At 35.1% G+C, this 27,249-nt stretch overlaps 3 protein-coding genes across 5 annotated transcripts in view; 2 read left to right on the top strand and 1 right to left on the bottom strand.

The window, feature by feature from the left end:
- Positions 1 to 576: 576 nt before the first annotated feature.
- LOC103155262 (transmembrane protein 69-like) lies at positions 577 to 3,599 on the top strand. 2 transcript variants are annotated; one of them, XM_007576896.2, is made up of 3 exons: positions 577 to 685; positions 1,639 to 1,683; positions 2,375 to 3,599. In XM_007576896.2, exons 2-3 carry the CDS (start codon positions 1,639 to 1,641, stop codon positions 3,092 to 3,094), a joined length of 765 nt encoding a protein of 254 aa, XP_007576958.1. In that variant the 5' UTR covers positions 577 to 685; the 3' UTR covers positions 3,095 to 3,599. The 2 variants fall into 2 exon arrangements, with proteins under 2 accessions (XP_007576958.1, XP_007576959.1); XM_007576897.2 differs by lacking the exon at positions 577 to 685 and adding an exon at positions 697 to 793.
- Positions 3,600 to 3,605: 6 nt separating this feature from the next.
- Positions 3,606 to 18,470, bottom strand: slc25a24 (solute carrier family 25 member 24). Its single transcript, XM_007576891.2, has 10 exons — positions 18,278 to 18,470; positions 14,407 to 14,533; positions 14,236 to 14,323; positions 11,386 to 11,497; positions 9,133 to 9,291; positions 8,199 to 8,351; positions 8,019 to 8,126; positions 6,206 to 6,373; positions 5,975 to 6,125; positions 3,606 to 4,339 (listed from the first exon to the last, which is right to left on the bottom strand). The coding sequence occupies exons 1-10, from the start codon at positions 18,455 to 18,457 to the stop codon at positions 4,158 to 4,160; spliced, it is 1,428 nt and encodes a 475-aa protein (XP_007576953.1). The 5' UTR covers positions 18,458 to 18,470; the 3' UTR covers positions 3,606 to 4,157.
- A 112-nt stretch (positions 18,471 to 18,582) lies between these two features.
- fam102bb (family with sequence similarity 102 member Bb) overlaps positions 18,583 to 27,249 on the top strand; it is a 22,465-nt gene continuing 13,798 nt past the window's right edge. The window contains exons 1-4 of one of the 2 annotated variants that reach the window (XM_016663413.1): positions 18,583 to 18,665; positions 20,551 to 20,818; positions 25,859 to 25,979; positions 26,194 to 26,223. In XM_016663413.1, coding sequence (XP_016518899.1) covers positions 20,673 to 20,818; positions 25,859 to 25,979; positions 26,194 to 26,223 — 297 coding nt within the window. In that variant the 5' untranslated portion in view covers positions 18,583 to 18,665; positions 20,551 to 20,672. Of the gene's footprint in view, positions 18,666 to 18,771; positions 18,855 to 20,550; positions 20,819 to 25,858; positions 25,980 to 26,193; positions 26,224 to 27,249 lie in introns of those variants that run through there. The other variant, XM_007576887.2, reaches the window with a different exon arrangement.

Below are 27,249 nucleotides of genomic sequence, written 5' to 3'. Positions count from 1 at the left end.
ATGATCACAACTGAAAAACACCCCAAAACAAGTTGTAATTAAAAATAAAAAAATATATTTTTTTTTATTTTTTATTTTTTTCTAGTCCTAATATGAACAAACGTCTATGAAGTCATTGAAGTTTTTAAATAAATTGGGTTAATTGTTTTACTGAAAGTAACATGTTAGTGTGATAATTTGGACAGTATATAATTAAGTCTTTTGACTTTTTTGTTTAATTTAGATCAACATTAGCTGAGATACTTTAAATGTGGCACTTTTTATTCAAAAAATGATGAAAACAGCTGGGAAAGAACCCACAAAGTTTAAATAATTAGCATTTTTAAATTGTTTTTTAGTCATTATGAACAAAAGTATATCACTGAAGTTGTTTCAAAGAATTTACAGATATGAAGCAATGTATGAAATTAAAACTTTACATCCATATTTACATGAATTAAACAACAAAACATATTAATGTGATAAATCATCCTATTAATTTATGTTTCTTTTTATTAAGTGTATTTTGATAATACACGCTACATCGCTTTCACGTCCCAGTCTGTCTGGTCATGTAAGCGAAGCGGAACTATTAAGTCGTGGAAGCTGATGCGACCGGAAGAAATAAGCAGCGTACCAGGGGAAAATCCTGCTGAATGACCCCGAAGAACAGCTTGAAATATGAAGTTTTCAGACTGAAACGAAGGTAAATTTAGCAGCTAAGTTTATGGGACAATGATATAAAAATAAACGAGGTTTAGTTATGTAACTGCAGCTGTTCACGGTGACGGGTTTGTGTTGTTTCTGAGTGCAGGTGGGTGTTGAATTTTGTTAGGAAAAATGCGATTCTTTTAGAAATCTAACACATATTGAATGCGTTGTTTTTTTTTCCTTTGTACCATTTTCCCCGAAATTTCGGATTTATTTATTTGTCACTTCCAGTTCGCTTATAGTGAGTATAGTTGGCTTATAATGAATGAAAACCCAAAATTCAGTTTCTCAGAAAATTAAACTATTAATTAAAAATTACTTAAAATTAAAATTATCCCAATTAAAATGACATTTTTCCATTAATATAACAGCAGTGTCATAATGCAACTCTCAAGGATCATTATGCTTAAATTTCTAATGAACATTTGACAGTGGAACTGGAAGACATTTTAAATATCAAAAATAAATACACAAGAGAAACGACAACAGTGCACAGTGAAGTCTCTTTAAACAAAACTGTTCCTCCAAATGGGGGCTGGCTGAGACCAACGAAGAAGGAAGTCTTTAGTCATCCAGTTTTTGGTAGAAATAAATAAATTATTAGAAATCCTTTTAAGACCACATTGAATGAAATTCAATACTTTTATTTCTACAGAAATGTGCAAACTTCGTCCAGGCAACGATAAATTATGACTTACCTAAGATAGCCGTAAAAACGCTAGCTAATTAGCGTTAGCCTCAACCGTCACGCGTCGGAACGCAACGCAGACGTCCAAGAGCGACTTAAACTTTTGCCTGACTGAAAAGCACCGCGAGAAAAATATATATATATAGATTAAAAAGTCAAGACAAAAATTTTTTAAAGCAAATCATAAAAAAAATCTGTAGGAAAAAAAAGTTTTCCGTTGACTTTTTAACAGTGATTCTCACTCTTGATTTTCCCCTCAGATGCTGTCTGTTGCTTTAAGAAGAATCGTCACTGCAACTCCGAGGGTAAGAAATCCATCCTGATGGCCGGTTTGGCTGTTCAAAGTGCGGCTCGGGGGCCATTTGCGGCCCACTGAGTGATTTTGTAATCCAAAAGCAGATTTGTGAAAGACACTTTTTAATATTGTGGATCTACAATTTTGCTTTTTTTTATTGTACGGCGGAGTGTTAGGGCCAACGTAAGAAACAAAGTTACTAGAATAAAGTCATAATATTAAAACAAAAGATACTATGAGAATAAACTAAAAATAACATGAGAATAAAGTTGAAATAACTTTAATCTCTATAATAAAATTTAATCCCCATATTTTGGGATTATAGACAGAATAGAATAGTTGTATTACGAGGATATAGTCAAAATTATAAGTGCATAATGTCATAATACTTTATTGACTTTTTCTCATATTACAACTTCATTCTCATTATTTTGACTCTATTCTAATAAGATTTTGACTTATCGTAAAGTTTAAATTTTATTCTCATAATACTGATTTGAATCTCAATGACTCACGACTTTATTCTTGTAAAGCTGACTTATCTCAAAATATTACTATTCTCATTATGACTTTCTCATGATACTATGACTTTAATCTTGAAATAATTTTATTTTTTCTAAGTATGTCCCCAATACTCCTCAGTAGCTTGTTGATTCGGCCGTCAGGGCTGACCACTCATATAGAAACTGTATTTCCTGTAGGTTTCCCTCTGGACTCGTCGTCCTCCAACATGGCGGCCGTCGTCCCTGAGCGGATCGCCATTCTCCTCCAGGTTCTTCCCGGATAATTTTGGTCGACTACAACCTCATGGTTTCATTTCCATCACCCAGAAAACTCCGCGTTTCAACGGTTTAATCACATCGCAACATTTCCACTCGTCTGCTGCGAGGCTGAAGAAACGAGACCGACCAGAACCGCCTCCCCGGGAGCTGGACCTGGTCCGGTATGACATGAAACACTTGTGGGAAGGTCCGAAGCCGGCGCTGTGTCTGGGCTTCGCCGGGCTCATCCCCTTTGTCTCCCCTCCTCTGATCATGGCCGCCACAGAGACGTTTTACCCGGAGCTGGCCTACGCCCAGCTGGCCTACGCCGCCGCCATCATCTCTTTCCTGGGCGGTTCCCGATGGGGGTTCGCGCTTCCCGACAGCAGCCCGGCCGAACCCGACTGGATCAACCTGGCCAACAGCGTGGTTCCGCCGCTGTTGGCGTGGGCGGCCATGCTGCTGAGCAACAGCCTTGTTCCGGCGGCCATGATGGCCATCGTCGGACTCGGCGTTTCGCTGCATTATGACCTCTCTCTGCTGCCGACGTATCCCAGCTGGTTCAAGGCGCTGCGCACCGTCCTGACCGTGACGGCGTTCTTTTCTCTGCTCGGAACGATTTTAATGAACGGATCATTTCCAGAGAAGTATTTTTTCTGAAGCATATTTAATGTTTTATGTACAACAGCGTATTGGGGCCTTGGAGGAAACTTCAACTTAAAAACTCAGAAAATATCTACTGGAGGGAAAAAAAGCATAAAAGTTTCCACTAGGTGGCAGAAAAATGCAAAATTTTCATCCTGATTTCACTATATTGGGTTTAAATAAACCCAATAAAGGACAATGATATTCTTTGCTTAATGTTTTCAATTTCTAAAATAAAAAAGGATCATCAAGAAACATTTAATTAAGCCTCATGACCCAAAGTCATTTTAATTAACTAGTTTCAGACATAAATGTAAAGGAACAATAATTAGCTTATGTAGGAGCTTTGACCTAAATTCAGAGTATTTAGGTGTTGAACTATGAACTTCTTTTTTTTGCCTGAATTTAATTCATTCTGAGATTCTCTGTGATGATGTTTCACCTCCTTGTTTGTCACATCAAACCTCAGTAACACACATCATCGTTTCTGTTGGTATTTTTAATAAAAACTGTTCACAACTTAATTCATATGTAATCAGATGTTTATTGTAAACATTTTCTATAAACCAAAGGCAAAAGAAAACATAAGAAAAAAAAGACATATAAGGCACATATTTGTTTACTTTTACTTAAAGGTGCAATAACATCCCACATATTAACTCTTTGGAAAAACTGCTGTGATTTTTTTCCTGAAGGGATAAAGTATTGCACTTTAATTTTTCAGAGACATCTTGCATGATTTTGGAGTTTTTACACAGCAGGTGATGGCTCGGACGACTGATAAGGGCCAAAACTGGTGCAGCCTGATTAAAGGTAAACAATGGAGGCTGAACGGGTTTTCTGTTTAAATCAACCTTCTCTGAGCGATTTAAAGTTATTTAACCCAAAGTGTGTCAGTACACTTAAAGCTGCGGTTGCATTGTAAACAGCGAGCAGGATTTTAAAGTGCTGCTGTAACTTTAAATCCTCCACAGGAGTTCAGCTGCGTGACCTCTGGTGACTCCAGGTAAACAACTTGATGAAGAATGGGGAGTGTGAATGGAAAATAAAAATGGCTGCAGCCGGAGGGTTCTGCAGCTTACTTTTGGATTCCCAGGCCAGAGCGCATGTTCTCGTAAACGACGTAGCTGATGCTGACCGCTGGGATCACTTTCATGAAGTTGGGCAGGATGCCGCGATAAAGTCCGAAGAAGCCGTCCTTCTCCAGGATCTTCTGCACCATGCGGCCCATCGGCAGCTGCTCAGCGCCCTCCAGAGACGCTGTGGCGACGAGAGACACATGGAGGGCGTCAACATGGTCGACATTAACACTGTAGCATTAGCTTCCACCAAATACTATGTTAGAGCTTTCACTTTAGCTTTCATGAAATACCATGAAGTTAGCATTTTAGCATTAGCTTCCACTAAATACTATATTGGTATAGCTTCTTAGTGTTACTGGAATTATTTATGATTGGTGCTTTAGTGTAAATAACCTTTTAGTTAGCAATGCCCACCACTATGACATAGTATTTGGTCTATGCTAAAGAAAAGTGTAAAAAATACAATTACAAGATTAAAGTCAAATAAAATTGCTATGTCTTCTCATAATATTACGACTTTTCTTGAAGGTTAATTTCCATTTGGGATCAATAAATAAACTAAATGAAGCACTCAAAATTATGGTTTTAAGTTTGTTTTTCTGCTCTTTTAGCATTTAAATCAAAAATATATAACACAAAATGTGCAAATTCATAAATTTAGAAAAGGTAAATAACAGCCCTGCTAAATTGTAAGTATGTGGGAAGATGTTAAATGTTTTCTATTTAAACATCTAAAAAAAGTGGTCTTATGTAAAATATTTACTTGGATTCTTCAATGCAAAGTAAAAAAGATTAATATTCCTTGTTATTCTTATCAATTCATTCACTATTTCCAAGATGGAAGTGGTTAATCCACGCAATATATTTAGCAATTTCATGTTCAAATTATGTATGAACAGGGAGGAAACATATATATTTTATTTCCCAATCTTAAGATAATCACATTAAAAATAAACATAAAAAGTATTTAAAAGTAGAAGAAGAGATCCTGATTTAATCTATTACCGGGTCTGTGTTTGTTGCACAACATGGCGTGAAGATAAAACCCATTAAGAACCAGTTCTGTTCCATGACACTAAAGAAATCCTCAGTTTACGTCACTAAGCCCCTAATCCCAATTAAAACAGTTTTGAGTTCATGAGAACATTTTGCTCTTCTAGAAACTTCCTTAAATCTGAATTATTTGAAAGATAATCAATTCAACATGGCTGCACATCCAGCCAACTAACATCTGAGAACTTGTAGCGCGTAATAATTTCATAAGAAAAACTCGGATTGTAAATAACGCACTTTCAGGGTTTCTTTCACCAACTCACATTTAAGACTTTAAAAGACTTTAAGGAAAAAAGAAAGACTGAAAAGACTGAAAGGAATTTCATACCAAGATCTCCACAGAAATGTACGACTTCCATCCAATCAACTGGTGATAAATTTGTAATTAACCATGACAGACGCAAAAAAGCTAGCTAACAGGGCCATGCTAAGAAAATAAAAAACATTTTTTTTTTTTTTTTACTTTATGCTCGTAATGTTACAATTTTATTCTCGTAGAAGTATGACTTTATTCTTATATTCTGACTATTCTCGCACAACTTAATTCTCATAATATTACAAATTTATTCTCGTATGGCTTTATTCTCATAAATCAACTTTATTTATAATAAAAAATAAACATATTTTAGTGGATTTTTTTATTTTTCTTAATGGTTATTAACTTGCTATTTTCACCAAGTTAAAGGGAGTTAATATTCACATTTCTAGCTACATATTTATTGTATTTAAGTTATTTTTCACTGATTAGGTTTTCCTTTACCTTGAGCCTGCATGCGAGTGCGGATCAGTGCCAGCGGGTAACTGGCCAGCTGACCACAGGTGCTGGAAATGGTTCCGCAGCCCAGCAGCACCAGAACCCCTGGGTTCGCTGTGTCTTTGGCGTATTTGGACAACCAGAAGTTCTTTAAGCTCTGTTGGGAAGAGATTGAGGAAACCTCAGTACTGATTTATGTATTTACAGTTTGAATTTATCCAAATTATCGGTACACACCTCGTACACAGCCAGATCTATCCCAGCATACGGGATTATGCCCAGAATATTGGGAATGTATCCTTTGTAAAATGCCTTGACTCCTTCCTTCTGCAGGATTTTCTTGGCACAGTCGAACATCCCTGAGTACTGTCCCGTCTTTCTCAGCGTCAGACGAGTTTTCATCACCTGAAGAGACGAAATCCAGACGATCAGCAAAGCAGCTGAGTTTTTTTGTTGTTGTTGTTGTTGAAATTTTTCTGGAAAAAAAACTCAAATTTTGACATAAAACTCAGAAATAATTCTAGAAGCTTTTCAACTTGAAAGACTATTAGAAAAATCTAAAAAATGTTGACATTAATCTATGACATTTTCTTGAAAGTACTTTAACATTTCTGACTTTAAAAAGTTTAAATTTGACAGGAATTAATAAATTTTGAGAGTAGTCTAAAATTTTCTGGAAAAAAACATCTGAAAAGTGGAAAATTTGTACAAAAAATTCAGAAAGTTTAAGATTAATCACAGAAATTTGAGAAAAACATATTACATTTCTGAGTTTCAAAAGTCAAAAATTTACTAGAAAAAAACCCTAAAATTTTGAGGTTAATCTCAGAAATTTCTTTGAAAAGAACTTGGAAATTTCTGAGTTTGAAAAGTCAAAAATTTGCCAGAAATTTTCTAGAAAAAAAAAAACTTCGTAGTTTCAAAAGTTGAACATTTTCTAAAAAGAGGAGTCAGAATTTTTTAGAACAATTTCAGAAATTTTCAAGAAAACTTGGAAATTTCTGAATTTCAAGAAAACTTGGAAATTTCTGAAAATTGTTAATATTAGCCACTGTTTGGATAATTATCAATTCAAATATTCAATGCAATGAGTTAGTGAAGTACAATAAAAACAAAACAAAGACTGCCTTGAATCAGAAAGGAAATGTGTCACGCTGAACTTGTTTTGCAACTTTCTGGCTTCCACATATTCTAATCAACTAATAACTAATAACTGCCAGAAACACAAAATTTGCATCTATTTTGGACACTTTTCAAAGTTTATGATGCAACTTTGCAGAAGAAAAAAGTTAGATAATTCAACTGGAACAAGCAAATATGTTACACGAATAATGTTTTTGATCAAATGTAAAAATGTGTCATCAGATTTCTGGTTGAATGATCATCAGGTTGAATCATTCAACCACTGAGAATCTTTATAGTTTATAGTTTATAAGTCCTGGGATGAAAATCTTCTTGAGTTTTTTCATTGGTATTGTGAATTACTACAACAACCCAGCACTAACTTGTTATTGATTAAAAAAAAAGTCCAAATTTGCATATTTTTAATTTACTTGAAAACCTAATTTACAATATTTGTTCAATCTGTACAACATGAGATCACAGAGAATAGGAAATTCACTCGTACACTGCAAAAAAACAAAATTGTACCAGGTTTTTGGTCTAGTTTCTAGTGCAATTATCTTAGTGCACTATAAATAAGAAAAAAGTAATTTATCAGAATTTTTTAAGCAAAATATTAATGTTTTAAGTCAACAATTCCTTAATATTGATTTTTTTAAGTACTAGCCCCACTGGGAGATTATTTCACTTATAATAAAGAGATTGTCTAATGTTAGAAGTAAATTAATCTGTCAGTGAAACTAGTACTTCTAAAATTTCAAGATTAAGTAATTATTGACTCCTACATCTTGATGAAAAGTTACTTGTAAGTCAGTTTTGTCTTATTTCTAGTGTAGTAAGATATTTATACTTGGTAAGACTTTGTGTTTTTGCAGTGTAAATCCATGTTTTTGCTACATGGGGTAAGAAAAGCTCCATCTTGGCTCACCTCCATGGGGTAGATGGCAGTTTGCGCCGTGGCTCCAGCCAACGATCCCGCCATGAACCTCTCATGGGTCTGGACCTTCCCCGGCTCACTGGCCAGCAGCTTCTTATACTGAGGAGACACTTCAGTAAGAATCTGAAATAGGCAGAAGGAAAGAATTCAACAAATTATAAAAATACATGCCTGTTCATACGCCATGAATTTAATGGCTGTCTCCGGGGCGATCTTCAGGACGTTGATGCCGTTTCCTCTCCACAAAGACGTCACACCTCCTTCTTTTAACATCTGCTTAAAACCTCCCACCAGGCTGATTTTGTTACTCGTTGAGGCGTGAACCTGCAGATTAAAGAAAACAAGAATTAAAACTGGTACATAAAAGCAGATTCAGCAAGAAGGATGCAAGTTATCGATTACTAACTTATTAAGTGTATACAACACTTAATTCCCCACGAATACAGAGATATTCATACAGAACTACCGTTTGTGTTTGGTCTTGAAGGAATGTTAAAACTTCGCTTCAGAAAGTGATTTAAGTCACAATATCTCAAAATCAACCTCGTTATTTAGCATTAGCTGTTTTTTTGTTTTTCAAACATATTCAAACTTTCCTGCGTGGTCCTTCGCTTTCCCGTCATCGCAGCCTTACCTTCGTAGCCTAGCAGTAATTTTTAAATGAGAAATTGCTGCTGTTCCGCCATGAAGCTCTGCTGAATCAGCGCTATCAGGGTGAAACTTACAGTAAGGAGTTTGTCGAGAGCTTATATTTCCAAATAAAACCGAATAAAATGCATTTTGCATCGCACACCGAACTCTGAACCGTTTCTCTTTTCCGTTCTGGAATAACCCTGCCGCCATTTTTAACTTCTGTACGCATGGCTCCGCTTAAGAATGACGGGCAGCGCCCTCTGCTGGATGGCGGCTAAATCACAACACTAAAAGATATCAAACCGAAGCTACAAATCGATTAGATTAATTGTTCCCATCCGTATTAAAAAAATAATTTAAAATTGAGACCAGAACTGATCCCTGGAATTATTGGATACAAAAATAAGCAATAATTTATGTTGAAAGGTCCAATAATGTACAAGACTAAAACATAAAATTGCTTGTGACCCACCTGCATGAAGACCTTCATTCTGTCCAGCGGGGCGGTTCCTGTGCGGGACACGGCTCCCGCAACGGCCCCCGAAATCAGCTGCTTCCACCACAAGCCCGTTGTCTTCTCCTCCTCCGTGAACTCATCTGGGATGGTCAGGCTGTCGCCAATATCCAGAACCTGGAGGAAACACATTCACTCTCATTAAATGTTTGCCGGGTTAAATATTGTTTTAGGGCAATAAAAAGATTTAAATCAACCAAACAAACTTTTGTTGTTGTTTTTTAACCAATGCACTCATTGACTTCCAAAGGTCGCCATCTTGTTTGCCAAGCATGTTTTACAGTTTGTATTTATTTAATTCTGAATTCAGGCCATCTCTCTGAAGAAATAAAAGGGTCAGGCTAAGATTTAATTTTACAAAAATAAAGTCATAATGTTAGAAGAACACAGTCATATGACAATACAGTCTAAGTAATATAGAAAATAAAGTTTTAATGTTACCAGAATAAAGTGATAATATTAGGAGAATGAAGTAAAAATAGTAGTAATTATGATGGCCTGTTATGATGAGTTATTTTACACCAAGAAACTCAAATTTTCTAGAAAAAACAAGTAAATTTTAATATCTTAGATTTTCCTGAAAGAAAAAGAAGTTTGAAAGCAACTTTTGAGATTAAGCTCAGAAATTTTAAAGAATAAAGTTTCAAAAGCCAAAAAATGTCAACTTTCCAAAAGTGGTAACTTGATGCTGAATTTTTATTTTTTTTTCAAATAGATTATTTTTCCACTGAAAATGGCTGAATTTACAGTTTCTATACTGTTAACAGATTGTGAAAACCTACCACATCCACCTCAAAGACTCCTCCTCCATCTTCAAATTCGAGGAAAAACCAGTTAGCATGTTGCTGCAGCAGAGCCATGGCCGTCCAAAGCCTTCAGCGGATCTGCAGAGCCACGAAGTTCCTGTTTCCCTTCACGCGATTCTAATAAAGAGCCAGAATCTATGCTGAGGTCCGGGCTCCTCATCCCTACTCTTCTCAGATGCTCTTCCTTTCTACTCATCCCTTCCAAATCCCTCTGATGGGCTAATCTGCACGCAGGTCAGATTGAAATTAGCTCATCTCAGCTGCGTTTAGAAAGCAGGCGGTAATTTATCCACACTGAACAAAGACGGCGAGCATCAGAGATTAAACACGGCCTGAGGCGGCTCTGTTTCTGGGCTCAAGTATTTTATAAGAAATTCAAGATATTTCAGTTTATGAGCAAAATAAATTAATGAGTGCAATATGTAAGGTACCAAAATAAAGATATATAATCATAAAGGATTGTTCTAGAAGTAGAAAAATAACCAAACATCACAGCATATTTCCTTTACAGGGGGCAGTACTACGTAAAATCTACTTTTCTAGCACTAGATCATGTTATAATGTTATTCCCTCATCAAAACATAGTTAGAGTTTTGCTTTGATTCTTTCATGCATGTTTAAGAAATCTTTTAATCTCCATAGCAACCATTCAGCTGTGTTAAACGTCTTGTTGGACCTAGCTCCGCCTTCAAGGCGCATCTCCTCCTTTCTAAACTTCTGAGCTTCTGCACTACAGAGCTCAGCTCCTTCAGACTAGCCAGAAGCAATTAGCAAACACTTGTTGGAACTGCTGAGTTCATTATAGGAGCTACTTCTCCTGGTAAAAACGCTGGTAAAAACGTTGATAGAGGGTTAATAGAGGAGCCATGTTGTGATGACTTCCTGGAGGCGGAGTTTCAGAAAGAGCAGGAGTTTTAAAGAGACAGAGGCCCAATTTCAAGTGTTAAATTACAAAGTCAAATTCCCTTTAAATCATATAGCCACTGAAGTTAACATAGTTACTTCATTATACTATAAAATGGCAATGTGCCTGGAAAACACATAATACTGCCTCTTTAATTTCCTTCCTTTTTGTAGATTTAAGGTGTTTTCACTACTGATAATCTAGCAGATTCAGTTTGATTAGAGACCAAAGTTGCGACATTTGTTACATTTTCAGCTGCTGTGGGGTTTTTTCTCACTGCATTGAGTCAAATGAACCAAACAATTTGAAAAACCAGTTCCTCTCCTCGCCCTGTGGGGGCGCTGCACCAAGAACCACTGAAGGAAACGAGAACCTCTAAAGAAGACAATGAGTGCAGCTTCCTTCTTCACAAAATGTAAACAAAATTGGAGTAATGTCCGATTTTAGTGATTGGAGGATTTCTCTTTAGTCGTTGGTGAAAAACAAGATGGCTGCTCTTACCGTGCTGTGCTTCCAGTAGCGAATGATCTCCTGCAGGCTGGTTGCCGGGTTTAACAGGAAGTGCTCCCTCCATTCATTCCAGTCCAATGACATGGTACCATCAGAATCAATACTGGAGAACAGAGAAAAACATTTCCATTTAAAATATGCATTGTAGACGAAACAATTAATCAGACTAATCATGATTAATCAATCATTTCAATAATCATCAACAAATATGGTGATCGATTAATCCTTAACTTGAGAACACAGACTCACAAAACACCCTATGCTGAAAGAGCAAAACATTTACAGCAGGAATTAAGCCAAAATTGTGCAATATATATATTTTGCATTTAAGGTAGAAAAAATGTCTGTAAATTTGTTCCCCTGAAAACTCTTCTAGTGGCAGTTTAACATTCACCGAAGGTCAAATTCTGTCAGATAAGTACATTTCTATTAAGCACATGATGCTGTTCAATTAATAATTGATTAATATAAAAAAAGATCAACAGATCAGCTCTACGCTGTATTGATATTAAGTCAAACAGAAAGTGCTGAGCTTTTCATATATTGATGTTTAATCGTACACTAAAGGAATGCTTTGTTGTTGCATTTTAGGAAATAAAATGTTTTTTCCTATTTAAAAATTTAAATACATTTGTTTATTTGCATCTTTTAATGCATTTCTAATATTGTATTTTTAAAAAAAGGTTTCAGTAGTTAAATGAAAAATTTGGAGAATGTGCCATGTTTTATTTGATTAATTGATTAATCGTCAGAGTAACTGATAGAATAATTGTAAGGTGCAGCCCTAAATGACCTTTATGTTGTTATATCTGTTACTGACTGTTGCTTAAATTCTTTTGTGTCTGTTCAGTAGATTGGCACGCGCCCTTTGCTGTGGTTTTCAAACCAAATCTCCGTCTGACTCACACCAACACACATCCTGTTCTACTTTTTGTTTTTCACATTCATCACACGTTACCACCTCTTTGTCACTTTATGTTTCTTTGTGTAAATCTATTAAATTTCACCGGTATGTCATGTTAAAACAAACCGGTGGAAACTTCAAATGTATTTTGAGGATCTTATAAGATAGACAAATATAAAATACCATCAGCTAAACCTGTAAAGGAGCAACATTAAGGCTCAAGACTTGGCAACAACAGGAAAAACTAGAAAATTTTCCAAAAGGTCCATGTTAACTAAGGCAACAACTAATGCTTATCTCAGTTATTGATTAATCTAATAATTATTCTGGCGATTAATCGATTAGTCGGATTTTGCAGATTTTTAATTTAAGCCTTTTATATGCAATCTTATACATGAAAATATGCAATCAAAGAATTATTTAAGTTTCTTTTTAAAATAAGAAAATACAGATTTTATTGCCTAAAATGCAACAATAACAGCTTTCCTTGTGTGCTTGATTATTTGGAGACAATGATGCATCTGCAGCTAAAAAATACTAACGTGAAAACTTTTCTGCTCCACTTAACTACAGCAAGAGCAGATCTGTTGGTTATTTTTTGGAATAACAAATTAATAATTGGAAAACTCAATAAATAGGAGACATTTTTTCATACAATTTGAACCTGATGAAGCTAAAATTGTCACCAGTGGAGTTCTAGGTAGAATATCTGTACAAACAAAGGTGTTTTTTTATTTTAAAGCAACAGTGTTGGGCTAATTACTGCTCTGAGGATGTTGTTCTTTCAGTAAATTGCTGTTTTTAGAATCTTTATACTCCAGTTAACGATTAATCGATTGCTAAATAAATTAATGATTATTTCACTGCCTGATTAATCGTTTCAGTCCTAATGCTAACACAAGCCCAAAAGAGGAACCAGCAAACGTGGAAGAAGGTGCTTCGTCAGACGGGATCAAAATGTAACTTTTTTGCCTACATGCAAACCACTAGCAGAAAGCCAACACAGCACATCATTCTGAACACACAGATGCAAATTAAATCATGATAGTGGCAACATTATACCACAGGAAAACTTTTTCTGAGATAAACAAATAGATGCAGAAGACTAAAAGTTGGAGGGAGGATGAGAAAAGCAAAAAAAAAAAAAAACTGGAATTGGATTCCAATAATTAAAAAAAAAAATCTATGTAATTTGTTTTCAATTATTCTTAAATAATAAATATATGTAATAGATTTTAATTACATTGACACAATCCAAACAGGTTGTGTGGGGTAAAAAATACATCTTTAAAAAATTTTCACCAAGTTTTCTGGTATTTAGTGAATAAATAATTTTGATCATTCAAACTAACCAAAAACAGGAAAAGTTTAGTCTGATTTAACTTCAGACAGTGAGAAAAAATGTGTTTGATTAGGTGAATGAACATATCTGGCTGTCAAATTAAAGATTTTAATCAAACGATAGATTACACTTTATTGCAAAAATGTGCAGTTTGAATATCAAGGATTTTATATAAAAATCAAACCTTTTAAAACACATTTTCAAGTCAAATGTAACTTAAGTTTTCCTCTAAACTTTAATGAATCACATTAAACATGTTTAATGTGATTCATTAAACATGTTTAATGAAGTAGAGTATTTATGCTACCAGAGTAGCATAAATGTTGCAGGAAATTCATTTAAACCTGATTTAGAGCTGAGTTTGTGTCCAGCTGTGAGTGTTTTTATGTCGGTTTTCTTCTCAGACGTCTCAGTAGCTCTTTATCATGTGACTCTGCCTTCCCCCGCCGCTCCCTGGTTATCAGCCCCTCACACTGGTCTCCACCTTTCACTTTGTGCTATACATTCATTTTAAGCTTTCTATTTCTAGAAGTCCACATAAGACTGTATCACATCCAGTTAATCAACCGCAGCAACAAGAGGCGAACAGAAAAACCTCTGAAGGATCTTCCTTGCGTCTTCCTTGGTGATCTCCAGACCCAGATCGGCGAACGACTGCTGGATCTCCAAGTAATCTACTTTACCTGTTGGAGTAAATGAGCACAGCTCAAGCAGATAAACTCTAAAAACAGTTTTAAATCGACAACTGATTGGCATTTCTCCATACCGTCTTTGTTTTTGTCCAAGCTCTTGAAAGTCAGGCGCAGCTTCTTCTCATGCTCCTTCAGGTACTTGGCGAACTCATTGAAGTCCAGCGCATCATCTTTGTTTTTGTCAGCAGAGGAAATTATTTTCTAAAGATAAAAACACACAGAATATCAGCTGTTCCGATTCCTTACAGGTTTTTCCCGGCTGTTTTTGCAGTGTTTTCTGACCTCCTCGGTGGGTGAAGGGAGAGCTTTGAGCTCTGAAGAGAAAGATGCCGAATCCACCATCACTAACACAAGCAGCAGTTACCATAATCTGCCACTTGGGGGCAGAATACTGTAAAGATAAACTTCTTCCTCTGAGCTCAGTTCCTGTCTGAACTTTGTACTTTGCAGAACTGAAACTAACAGCATTTTAGCTGTTGATTAATCAATTATTCTGATGATTAATCGATTAATCATATTTTTTAAACGAGCACATTCTGCAGATTTGTCATTTAAGCCTTCAGATGCAAATAAGTAAATTCAATTCCTTTTTGGAATAAGAAAATAAACATTTTATTGCCTAGAATACAAGAAACTATTCCTGCAGTGAACGCTGCAGATGCAAAAGCTAAAAAAAAAATCCTCCCAACACCATCATGTAAAAAGTTCAGCGCTTTCTGCTTGACTTATCCACACCGTGTTGTGTTGATCTGTTGACTTTTCTAATGAACAGATGAACAAGTGGATAGCTAAAGGTACTAAATAAGACACGTTTTAAACAATTTGAACCACATGAAGCTTAAACTGCAAACTGGGGAGTTTAGGGTAGAATATATACAGATAAAAGTTTATTTTTTTTTTATTTTAAATGCAAAATGTAAATATTTTTTATACAGTTTTGGTTTAATATCTGCTCCAAGTATGTTTTTATTTCAGCAAGTGGCCTTTAGATACTCCAGTTAATAAACAGACAATTACTACTTTAATTGACAATTATTTCAATAATCGATTAATCATGATTAATCGTTTTAGCCCTAATAGGTTAAGATCAGAAATATGCAAACTTCAGGTGGCTTTACTTAAGTTAAACATATTCCACCTATTATTTTCTAAATAATGAATGAAAATTAAATCATTTTTGCTCCTGTTAGAATCAAAGAATATAATAAATTAAACCAAAAGTGTTGGGAGAATATGAAAGCAACCAGTAGAGATTTACTACTGCTTATCATATCACAGAGAGCATTTTTCTTATTTTACAGCCCTGAGTCACACACAGCAGGCCTCTCCCAGGTCAATCCTTCAAAATTCACTTCTGACTGAGTAAAGACGAATCCTTCCTCTTACAACCAACAGTGAGATTTTAACTGCAGATTTAACTTTTTTCATATTTCCTGAATTCCTGAACACTTTCTGTTTGTTCCTGTGCTTTTCATCCCGCCTGGACCTGCAGGTTTTTCTCCAGATAGTTCTGATCATTAAGATAAACTTGCTTTCTGTGTTTTTTAAGCTACAACGTACAAAGATGCAAAGCAGACATGTTTGCTGCAGATAAGGTTAAATGAAGCTTTGGTTTGTTTTGTCTTCCCGTTTCTTATTTCTACTCTGCAGTTTGCTGTTTTAGACGGAGGTTCTGCTTAGCGTAGGGCTGTAGTGGATGCAAACGCCTCCAGGTTGTCGACATTAACTGCTTTATTCAGGTCAATTCAAAATGTTCTTGCTGGACTTTAACAGCATGGAATAAAATTCAACCTTGAGTTATTTTATTACTTTAAAACAAAGGTTTTGTCTGACTGCTTGACAATTTATACTCAGTTTTTCTTGCTTTGTGACAGGACAGCCGATCAATAATTATAGCATTTTGTTTTTCATTATTTTGATATGCTTAGATTTTATCTTTACGCTTTTAAAGTTGTTAGACATTAAATCAAATTTATTATTTCCTTATTTTTCCTACAAAAGAATTAAATTACTTTTTGAATGAATAGCATCATAAAAAATAAGCTTGATCACACCATCAAATTAGAATTTATCTATCATCTGTTTACACTCAATGAAAATTAAGCCACAAGCCTGATCCAATGAGAAACTGATGAACATCTTCCCGATTCTTTTATTCACAATAAAAATGGCCAAATAGATAGAAAATAAATAATCTTTTAGACACATGGGAGACTGATTGGTTTATTCTTATTTAGCTTAATCGCACTATAAGTTACAGAAGACCTGAAAAGAAGAGCCAATCTGCTGGGTTCTGACCCGACAAGCCGGAGCGGTTTGAGGGAAGCTGCTTTGCTCCAGGGCTCATTTCCACCTCAATAAATACCAACTTTCACAGCTGCAACAAAATGGAGGCTGCACTGAAAAAAATTACTTTTAGTAGTATTTTTACTACGCTGTGCCTTTTACTTTTACTGGAGTAAAATGTTTGGATCCTTGAATGAAAAGCAAACATGTTTTAACCAAAAATTCACCGGACTCAGACACACACCTGCAGTTTTTGTTAAAGTTTCATAAGTTCTTTATTGAAAGAAAATGATTTGCAAACATTTTCGTTTGCCTGATTTTGTTATTTTTAGTTACTCATATGAATTATTGTAATTTTGGTCCTTAAATATCAAAATTTTCATCTAATTTTATATTTTGGTTCGTCTGATGATGTAATTTTTAAATACTAAATGATTGATAATTTGATCAGTTACTTCAGTAGACTTAAATATTTATTCCTACTTAATTTCTACTTTTTACGAGAGAAACATTTGTTTAAGTATTTCCACTTACTTGAGAAAATGTTTTGTGCACTCTAAAGCACATTCATCGCTTTTATATTGTTTTGAAAGTGAAATCATTATGTTCAATCAGAAGTGCAGAAGTAATCAGCTTATCATAGTTTAGAGAAGTTAAAGTTAATATTTATTCCCTTATATCTGATTTTTTTGTACACAAAGTTTTACAGGAAATGTTTCTAACTAAAAATTTGTGCATATAAGTAATACTTATATAGCAGTAGAAGAGTTTTGAGATTAGATTAAATCCCATCTCCAAGAGTTGCACCAACTTGCCTTCAAGCAATGGCAGCTTTATTCAAGAAGCTGGTCCAGCATCAGTTTTCTCCTAAGTAAAACTGTGTATATACCTTCATATGGCTGCATGTGTTACCTAAACTGTTATCATCCCTGCAGAGTTTCCATTACTATGTGCGTCAATATTCCGCTGACGTTGGAAAAACAATTTTACAATTTTGCATTTCGATTAAATAAGAAACATAATTAAAACTTTGTTAACACAATAAATCATTAAAAAATATCCTGCGCCATCATCCTCCACATACTTCCTGTTCCTCTCTTCTTCTTCGTGGTTTGCGCCAGTGGCAACGTCCGATTATTGATCACGTGACTCTTTTGAAGAACGTTTTGTTTCTTACCATGGCCTATTAGGACCATTGTAAATAGAAAGGTGTACATTTTAGCAAACATCTGAGAAATTTTCTAGAAAAAAATACAAACAAGAAAATTGAGTCTGAAAAGTCAAAAATTTGACAGAAAAACTCAGACATTTTCTACTAAAGAAAATTGGAAATTCCTATATTTCAGAAAATTTCCAGAGTTGAAAATTTTCATAAATTTCCAAGTTTTTTTTCTCTCGAAAATTTCTCAGATTAATCTAAAATTTTCTGAGTTTTTTTTTTTTTTGGGCGAAAATGTACTTTTATTTTTCTGTCTACCATGGCCCCAATACACCTTCATAGTCTATAAATATTTTTGTGTTAAGACCAAAAGTTCCTTCTTTTTATCTTAGAACTTTACTTACATATTGTTGGGAATTAGGCAAAACATCTTGTTGTCAGTACAATATTTAGCACTAAAACCTTTGAAAACCTTTTGCACATTTTGTTTCTCGCCTTACCTGGACAGCCCCCTTTCCGGTTTGGATGCCCATTGCAGCCAGGCCTGCCTTGAGCTCGGAAACATCCACTTTCCCATCCTTGTTGGTGTCCAGCTTGGCGAACAACTCCTCGTATGTCTTGGGCGGATCTCCGGCGCACCGACAGTCCGTAAAAAACAGCTTCCTCATTGCGGGATACATGGCTTAAACTTGAAATATTTTTTAAAACGAGGCCTGCGGAGCTGCACACACACAAACCAAACAGCTACGGCGATGGGGAAACTCACACAGATCGGCTCCTGTGGTTGGGCACTTCTGGTTTCAGGCAGAATGATTGCTCCGTCTGATTCCTACAAGATTATCCGCGTTGCAACCTGGAGAGGAAGCTCCTAATGGGACGCTGGAGTGTGTAAGAAAATAGATTAAAATGTTTGAATAAAAAAGTTTGGAGCGGATGAGGTAGGTTGGCAGAAGGGTGGGGAAAGGACTCGGCTCAGTTGGCCTGGAAAGACCTCCTTCTTTTACTGCGCAAACATATTACAGACACACCCATGTAACGACCAGAAAATACCGCTGTTACATGCTTCCTACTTTACAGGTGAGCATAAAACTGTTCCCAAAACTCCTCCCAGTCATGCGCTGATGTAAAACCTTATGGTTGCTTTTACAAACCCGCAGAACCTGCAAATATTACCATAGACTGTGTATAATATCACAGAAACAGATCAGCATGCTATACGCAAAAGAATCCGGTAGGTGTCGCCAAAGCTCACTCGGCAGCTTATTTAGAAAAATGAAACTTTTGACTCGCTTTGACTAAAATCTCCGCATCCATGTTTTCTGTATTTGAGAAGAAAAATATTTCAAAACTCTGCAGTGTTTAGTTTTAACCACGAGGTGGCGACAGCGTACCAGACGACAGCAGCCGGTTTCGCTTTGTTTTAATGTGTACAATCGATGCTGCTGTTCTCCGACTAGCCGACAGGGGGAGATCGAGAAAAGAGGCGGGTTTTATTTTGAAGCTCCATGGGATTAAAGTTGTCACCGCTGCATTTCCCTTTAAGCTAGAGGTATTTCAAAGTAAAAGAGGCATTTTTTTATATATTAAGAAAACATAAAAATGCTGACAAGTAGAAATAAAAACGTAACTGAAACTTTTTAAAATTAAATATAAATCTCAAGCAGAATTTAAAGGCGTTGCAACTGAAAAGATTGTATGCATATTGATGCAGACTTTTTAAAATATGCTTTTTGTTTTGTACTTCAATAATGATAATGGACTACTAAAGAACCCTTTACTATTCAAAAATTGAGAAAAAGATCATTAAAACTTGTAGATATAAAATATGACACTATTTTATATCTACTGAACTGCAGATATAAAATATGAGCAAATTTCTGCCAAAACGCTCAGAAAATTTTGAGAGAAAAAACATGAAAATTATTGAGTTTGAAAAGTTGAAAATTTGCTAGAAAACCCTTAGAATTTTTTTTTTTTTTTTTTTTTTNTGAGAAAGATTATTAAAACTTGTAGATATAAAATATGACACTATTTTATATCTACTGAACTGCAGATATAAAATATGAGCAAATTTCTGCCAAAAACCTCAGAAAATTTTGAGACAAAACATGAAAATTATTGAGTTTGAAAAGTTGAAAATTTGCGAGAAAACCCTTATAATTTTTTTTTGTTGAAAAAACAAGGAAATGTCTGAATTTGAAAAGTTGAAAAACTGCTGGAAAACGCTCAAATTTGAGATTAAACTCAGAAAATAGAGAAGATAAAACGGGAAATTTCTGAGACTCACAAGTTGAATATTTTCAACTTTTGGAAATTTTCTAAGTTTCAAAAGTCTAAAATTTTTAACTTCTGAATCTTTGAAATTTCCTAGTTTTTTCTGAGTTTTTCTCGCAAATTTGCAATTTTTGAAACTCAGAAATTTCTTTTTTCTGAAAATTTTCTTAGATTAATCTCAAAATTTCTAATTTTTTTCTAACAATTTTTTGACTTCTCATTGTCAGAAATTAAGTTGTTTTTTCTAGAAAATTTCTGACACCTTGGTAGAACTTTATTTCTTTTGATCCATATATAATGACCCTAATACGCCGTTGTAAGTCAAATTAAATATATGACTTTTTACAAAGCATAATTCAGAATTAAAAAAATCCAAGCTAACGTTTTTGCATTGAAAGGTGGAACGTCCACCACATGCTTTTATTTTGAAAACCTAAACAGGAAGCACATCCATTTAGCGCTAGCGTTTGCAGCGTTGATGGTCTGTTGTCATCCGTAGCTTCACCGCCACCGTCCTCCCACAACAACACTCCGGTGAACCAGAAGAAGAGCACACAATGGGGCTGTAATGTCAGCGACGCCTGGGATCGGAGCATCTCCTCGCAACCGCCGAGACTGTGTATGGATTTAATGATGATGAAGAAGAAGAAATTCAAGTTCAGGGTGGATTTTGAGCTGGACGAGCTGTCGTCGGTCCCCGTCGTAAACGGTGTCCTCTTCTGTAAAGTCAGGCTGCTGGATGGCGGCTTCTCCGAGGAATCTTCACGGTAAAAAGGAAAATACTTTACTTGGAACCAGTGTTCTGTCTCTGTTTAGCATTTAACTCCGTGGTAGAAACGTTAACAGATGGTTAGCTAAGTGCTACATGACTAACGTTAAAATGAGCCAAGTCAAATGAAATGTTTTAGTAGTAAAGCTGATGTAAAATTAACCATCTTTCAGGATATTTATGTTAAATATAACTAAATATCTATCTAAGACAAACGCAGGAGCTGTCACCTGTTCGTCATTTCATAATAAATTTGTACTTCAACTTTTTCAAATTGTACCTCGAAAACCTAGTTTAGCTTCAAGTCATGAAGGTAAAACCTGCACAGTGTTAAAGTAATTCACGGCATCATAATGGTGTTTAATTGAATATCTTATTTGCAGTTTAGTTGGAAGGGAAGTACTGTTGTACCATAAGAGCCAATGTGTTTTATAGCTTATAAGTGTACATAACACACCTGAGCCCTATTTGTAATAGATATATTAGTTACGTTATAGGAGTTGTTTATTAAAACAGCCAATTTAGTCTCACAGAAATGGAAAAATCTCTAAAATTATGGATCTACTTTGTAAATAATAACAAAAATATTCTTTAAGACGCTTCTCATCCAAAAGTCTTCTTCATTTGTGTTAAAAAAACAGAGACCAGTTAGACAGCCCTGGATCCCATATATACACTGATGAAATACCTTTTTTGCACTGAATTTTATGTTTCCAAAACATACTGCAGTAACAAACGATGAGTGACAATTTGAAAGAGTCAGTTTGTGTCGGTTTAGACACAAATGTTCATTTGTTTAGTATCAGTTACAGCGAATTATCTCCATACATATAGGCCTGTCATAATAGCAGATTTTGCGGGACGATAAATTGTCCCAGAAGTTAAAGCTTTAAATGATAATATTGTTGTTTTGAAATACAAGAACACATGATCAAAGATCAATACACTTTAAATTGTAATGAAAATTTAACACTGGAACTGGAGGACATTTTAAATATCCAAAATAAATGAAACAACAAATAAAATGAATCATGAAGTCTCTGTAAACAAACTTGTACTTAAAAAAAGGGACAGTTGAGACCAGACTGAAGACTTTTACCATCCAGTTTTTGGTAGAAAGAGAGAAAAATGACAAGTCATACAAATGATTTAGCGTGATTTATTGGTCCTGGGCTTCCAACCAAACTCTGGACTCCAATGATGCCAGAACCGCTTACAACAAACAAACTTGTCACAGTTGCTGTAAGATTTTAGGTGTTTTGGTTTGGAAGAAGGTATTTTAAAATGATGGCCACCAGTCTGCCTGTGTGAAAGAAACTTTGTGTAGGGAACCAAAACTGTGATTTTGGAGCCCATCAAGCCGTCCCCGATGCTTTCAGAGTGAAGGAGAGTCTGCAGGTCAGATCAAGGAAAAACTGGAAATTGGTATCTTCTGAAAAAACTTGATCAATTAATTTCATTGGTTTCATTTTATTATTTTTTTGCAATTAAATACTAAGAAATTTAAAGCTTGCATTTGCTGGATAATTTTTTTTTACTTTCTTTAGATCTTTATTAGTTGATTCCAAGCAATGGAAACATAGATACACTGAGATGAGTGCAGTCATGTTAAAAAGAAAGTACACCCCTTCGTCAGTTCTAGGGTGAGTTGGCTGATTTTGACATCTTAAGCCAAGTTTATAAAGTTAATCCCAACAAATGTGATTGCTTTTATAAAAAAAAAACACTGGATAAATCTAATACGGAAGGATTTCTTTAGAGCAAACATGTCAAAAACACATTTTTAAAAAATGTTTCATGACTGTACATGTCTGCTTCGATCATCCTGTGTTTGATCAGCTCAGCCAAGCAATAATATAAGTTTCCTATTAGGAAGATGAAACCGTACTTTCTTTTTTTTTTATCAAAATTGTTTATGTGGAAATAATTTAAGGAGTTTGTTTAACTTACAATCTGAAGTCCTACAAGAGAAACGTGTGCAAAGGCTGCTGATGGTAATTTAATGCCTTTTCATATACAGAGATGTCAAATAATTCATCCTATTAATTCTAGAGAATCAGAGTCATTTTCTTTGTTTTTGACAGTTACATTACTTATATAAATATATTTATATATATCAATCACATGCTGTAAATATGTGTAATGTTGGTAATAAACATGAAATAACTTATTTTTTTCTATTAAAATACTCAAATTATGAACAGGTGGCAGAAAAACCCATTAAAAGCCGAGCAGTTGACCCTGTTAGGGGCATGTGACTCTTTTAGCTGTAAAACCATTTAAAAGCAGTGGTTGGAAATATCACCAAACTGTAAAACTGTAGAGAAAGACGACGTCCCAGCGGCCGGCTGTGACAGGAAATGACCTGCATCCTTTATTCACGGTAACCCTGAGTAACTGGTTCATGTTTATGCTGTTGTTGCCGACAGTTTGACGCAGGAAAAGTCCAGCGGCTGACGCTGCCTCATAAATCAGATCGGCTTTAACCGAGAGGGGAGCCATTGTTTCAGGGTGATGCAAAATTACCTCAAACATTTGCACAAAAAAAAGAAAAGAAAAAAAAAAAAAAAAAATAAAAATACGATAATTTGATTTGTTTTTAGGGTTGTGGCAACAACAGATGTTTAAAGCTTATTTTTAGATGTTTGCTTTGTTCCCATTTATTTTCTTTGGTACATCTGTTGGTATTTTACATTTAATTAGACGCACTGATCACACGTTTCCCAGCCAAAACCAATTAGGTAATTTTAAGCCAGTATTGTCCAAAGTCTGAGTCGGCAGGTCCGGCTGAAAACTGTAATCCGTGCGCCCCGACTAATTTCTGAATTTATTTGATAGATTTTATAATTTATTTTATTTTTTCCAGCATTTGACCGAAATGATGACTTAAAAAAAAGTCTGATTCCAATCTGACCATTTATTGTTTCATTGCTTATGATCAAGGTCTACATTGGAAAACCGCTCCTCAGACACGTTACAAAACAACAAAGGAACTATTAGGGCAATACTAAGAAAACAATAAACAGAATAAAATCATAAAAGTATGAGAATAAACTTGTAATAATGAGAAGTAGTAATATTACAAGAATAGATGTAAATGTACGTGAATAAAGTTGTAATAATAAATTACTTGTCATTCGTAATTACTAATTATGAAAATAAAGTCATAATAAGACACGAATAAAGACAATACATGACTAAAGTCATAGTATGTGAAAGTCATAATACACGAATAAAGTCTTAATACGTAAATAAAGCTGTAATAATATTTGAATAATATTAATAATACAGTAAAAAGGTTATAATACGAGAACGAAGTCGCAATAATTCATGAATAAAGTCGTAATAATACCGTACTATTACGACTTTATTCATGAATTATTACAACTTTATTCTCGCATTAGAGTAAAGTTGTAAGTTGTAATAAAACAAGGATACACGTAACAATAAAAGAACAAAGTTGTAATAATTCGAGATCAAAGATGTAATAATACAAGAAAGTCGTAATGATACGCAAATTAAGTTGCAAAATTCAAGAAGTCGTAATAATGAGAAGTAATAGCACAAGAATAAAGTCATAATAATACAAGAATAAAATCTTAATGACTATTCTCTTCATACTGACTTTATTCCTGTTTTTTTCCGTATTCTTTATAATTTTATCCTCATAATATTTTCACTTTATTCCCTTAATTCTCCATTGTAACCGACTGTAGTTCAGCTGCTGCTTCTCTTTTGTCTGTAAATGAAGAGCTGCTGTCGTTTAACCAGACGTCTGAAAGAAAGGAAAGGCGGGATATACTGGCGCTGGAACCCAGAGCGTCTCACCCCGGCTAATCGGATTTGTCTGCACAGAGAAACGCTTCGAGCCGCAGAGCGTGAACCATGAAGAAGAGCCAGAACTCCCGACGCTGGGAGTTCCCTCCGAAGATTATTCACCTCGGGATGAAGTCAGCATTTGTACAACATTAGCCACACATCTGCTGGTTTTTATTAATAGTGAGGCGGTGCAGAATACACATTTCACCACACACTGCTAATTTTTAACCCCATTTCTTCTGCATTTAACAACATGTGGTGTTTCTTTAAAAATGTGCAAACACTAAATGCAAAAACCTCCAGAACTGGGAGAAAGTGAGGTAATTTACGGCATGTTGGGCTGCGATGTGAGTGGGAGAGCAGAGGACGCCAGTGAAAGTGAAGCCATCTGTGGTATCGTAATTCTGCCCACGCACACACTCCTTTCTCTTTCACTTCATCCCATCCGTTCTGCTGGGAACTCACGTGCAGGACGGACTGGGAAGCCATTTTTCTGCCATCGCAACGCATGGATTCACGTTACATGGAGCAAAAACGTTGATTAATCAGCTCAATTATCAACAAAATCAGAGGATAATTAATACCAGTTTATGTTGACTGGAACCAGAATATATTAATCTGGGATTCATTTAGTGTTGGTGGGTTTATTTTGTACGATGCAGCATTAGGGATGTATAAGAAAAACAAAACATAAAATGATGACGAACTTGGAAAATAGTCGTAATATTCCGAAAATAAAGTCAAACAAGAATAAAATTGCACGAGAATAAAGTCGCATTCAGTTCTATTTTCATAATAGTCTGGGAATAGATATAATATTACAAGAATAAAATCTTTTGTCATTATTTATTTATGAAGTGCTTTAAATACCAAAGTGCTGTACAGATGCACCAAAACTAAAAGGAAAAAATCATTTAAAATAATAATAATATTGTCCAAAATAAGCCCAATCGGTCGGTGCATCTCAACTTTCTCAAATCTATTTTATATTACACCAAGAGTTATTTTAGCAACAAAAAGATCAAAAACCTTTATTTATCCATGTTTTGTGCTGAAATAATTTTCATACTTGAACAGAAACGTCTTAGTAAATGTTGCTGCCACAACCATCCTCAACATTCGGTTGAAATTTGGCCTTTCTGGCCTCCGTGTGCAGCCTGGACATCTGACCTTCCACGGGCGTAAAGGTCATCTAATCCTCTGTGACTTCCTGTTCCAGGGAGCCGGTGCAGGCCAACTGCGTCCGATGGAGGAAGCGCTTCTCTTTTCCGTGCAAGATGAGCGCCAGCGCAGGAACCGGCGTGCTGGACCCCTGCATGTGTCGCGTCTCGGTCAGAAAGGTTCGTAAAATGGAAGAGCCTCCAAACGTTCTGCTGTTGAACTGAAACCTGGAAGCTTGATGTGAAACCTGAAGTAACATTTACCAAAAGGAGAACTTTAGTGATTTATCTTTGTGTTCCTGTTACTTTTAATAATCGTAATCTGACATGTCAGGGATTAAAAATGGACAGATTATCATCCTGCTTCTAACCTTTCTGCTTTTCTCTTTTTCAGGAGCTCAAGGGTGGAAAAGCTTACGCAAAGGTAATTATTATGTACTTAAAGGGTGAAATACAAATATTGGAAATGCAAATATTGACCTACAGTCAATTTAAAATGCTTAACTTTCTGTAAAATCCTCACGGTGTGAGTCTTGGCTCCTGGTCCAGCTTTGTTTTTTCATTTTGGACTATTTTATTATCGCTAAGTTATAAATTTTAGCTGTTTTCAAAGCCATCAACAGGCTTGTGAAAAGCAGAGCTGAAACGATTAATCACAATTAATTTAACAATCGATTAATCATTAGCTGGAGTAGGACATTTCCTGAGAAAAACATATTCAGCCAAAACTGTTCATAAAACATCTACATTTTGCATTTAAGATAAAAACATGTTTGTCTGTAAATCTGTTTTAGCCAAAACTCGTCAAGTTTTAACTTCAGCTGTTTCAGACTGATCAAAGGAATGATTTTTTAATGTACGTTTTCCTACTTTAAAAAAAATAACTACTTATTTTAATTATTTTATGTATTACTAATATTGTATAAAAAGCCCATGTGGTTAAATGAAGAATCTGTAGAATTTTTAAAATCTGATTAATCATCATCAGAATAATCAATAAATAAAATAATCGTTAGTTTCAGCCTTAATGCATCCCTGTCTTTCCCATTTTGAAGAACAGCCAGTAGATCTGCTTCCAACATATTTTCTCTCCAGGATAACAGGAAGTGTTTTCTATTTAAAAGTTATTTTTACAATCTTATCACTTTGGGGGAAAAGGAAAGTATAAATTACAATAATTACATGTTATGTAGATTATCCTTTTGGCTTTTGTAATTTAAAAATACATAAATGAAAAAGTGAGATTTTTTCTCATTTGATAAATGTCGTCAGCCAACAGCTCAGGTTCCTTAAAGGGAGTATTAGTGATGGTCTGCAGCTAACAGATGGCTCGTTGCCTCATTACGCTCAGCAGTTTTGCTTAGTCACTGAAACTGAGCAGCGTGATAATATTCTAGTCACTTTTAAATAGCAACCGGCCCGTCGTGAAGGAAAACTGAGCCGTAAAAGA

The sequence above is a fragment of the Poecilia formosa genome, unplaced genomic scaffold, assembly GCF_000485575.1.
Source record: "Poecilia formosa unplaced genomic scaffold, Poecilia_formosa-5.1.2 Scaffold419, whole genome shotgun sequence".
Classification (NCBI taxonomy): domain Eukaryota; kingdom Metazoa; phylum Chordata; class Actinopteri; order Cyprinodontiformes; family Poeciliidae; genus Poecilia; species Poecilia formosa.
The sequence above is the reverse complement of the archived record's forward strand: the minus strand, read 5'-3'. Positions and strand labels throughout refer to the sequence as shown.

Coding starts and splice junctions, on each gene's coding strand:
- LOC103155262 (XM_007576896.2), top strand. CDS start 1,639: ATGCTGTCTGTTGCTTTAAGAAGAATCGTCACTGCAACTCCGAGG. Junction 1,684..2,374: donor TCGTCACTGCAACTCCGAGG/GTAAGAAATCCA, acceptor TATTTCCTGTAG/GTTTCCCTCTGGACTCGTCG.
- slc25a24 (XM_007576891.2), bottom strand. CDS start 18,457: ATGTATCCCGCAATGAGGAAGCTGTTTTTTACGGACTGTCGGTGCGCC. Junction 8,127..8,198: donor AATTCATGGCGTATGAACAG/GCATGTATTTTT, acceptor GTGTCTCCTCAG/TATAAGAAGCTGCTGGCCAG. Junction 6,374..8,018: donor CTGCCATCTACCCCATGGAG/GTGAGCCAAGAT, acceptor TCGTCTCTTCAG/GTGATGAAAACTCGTCTGAC.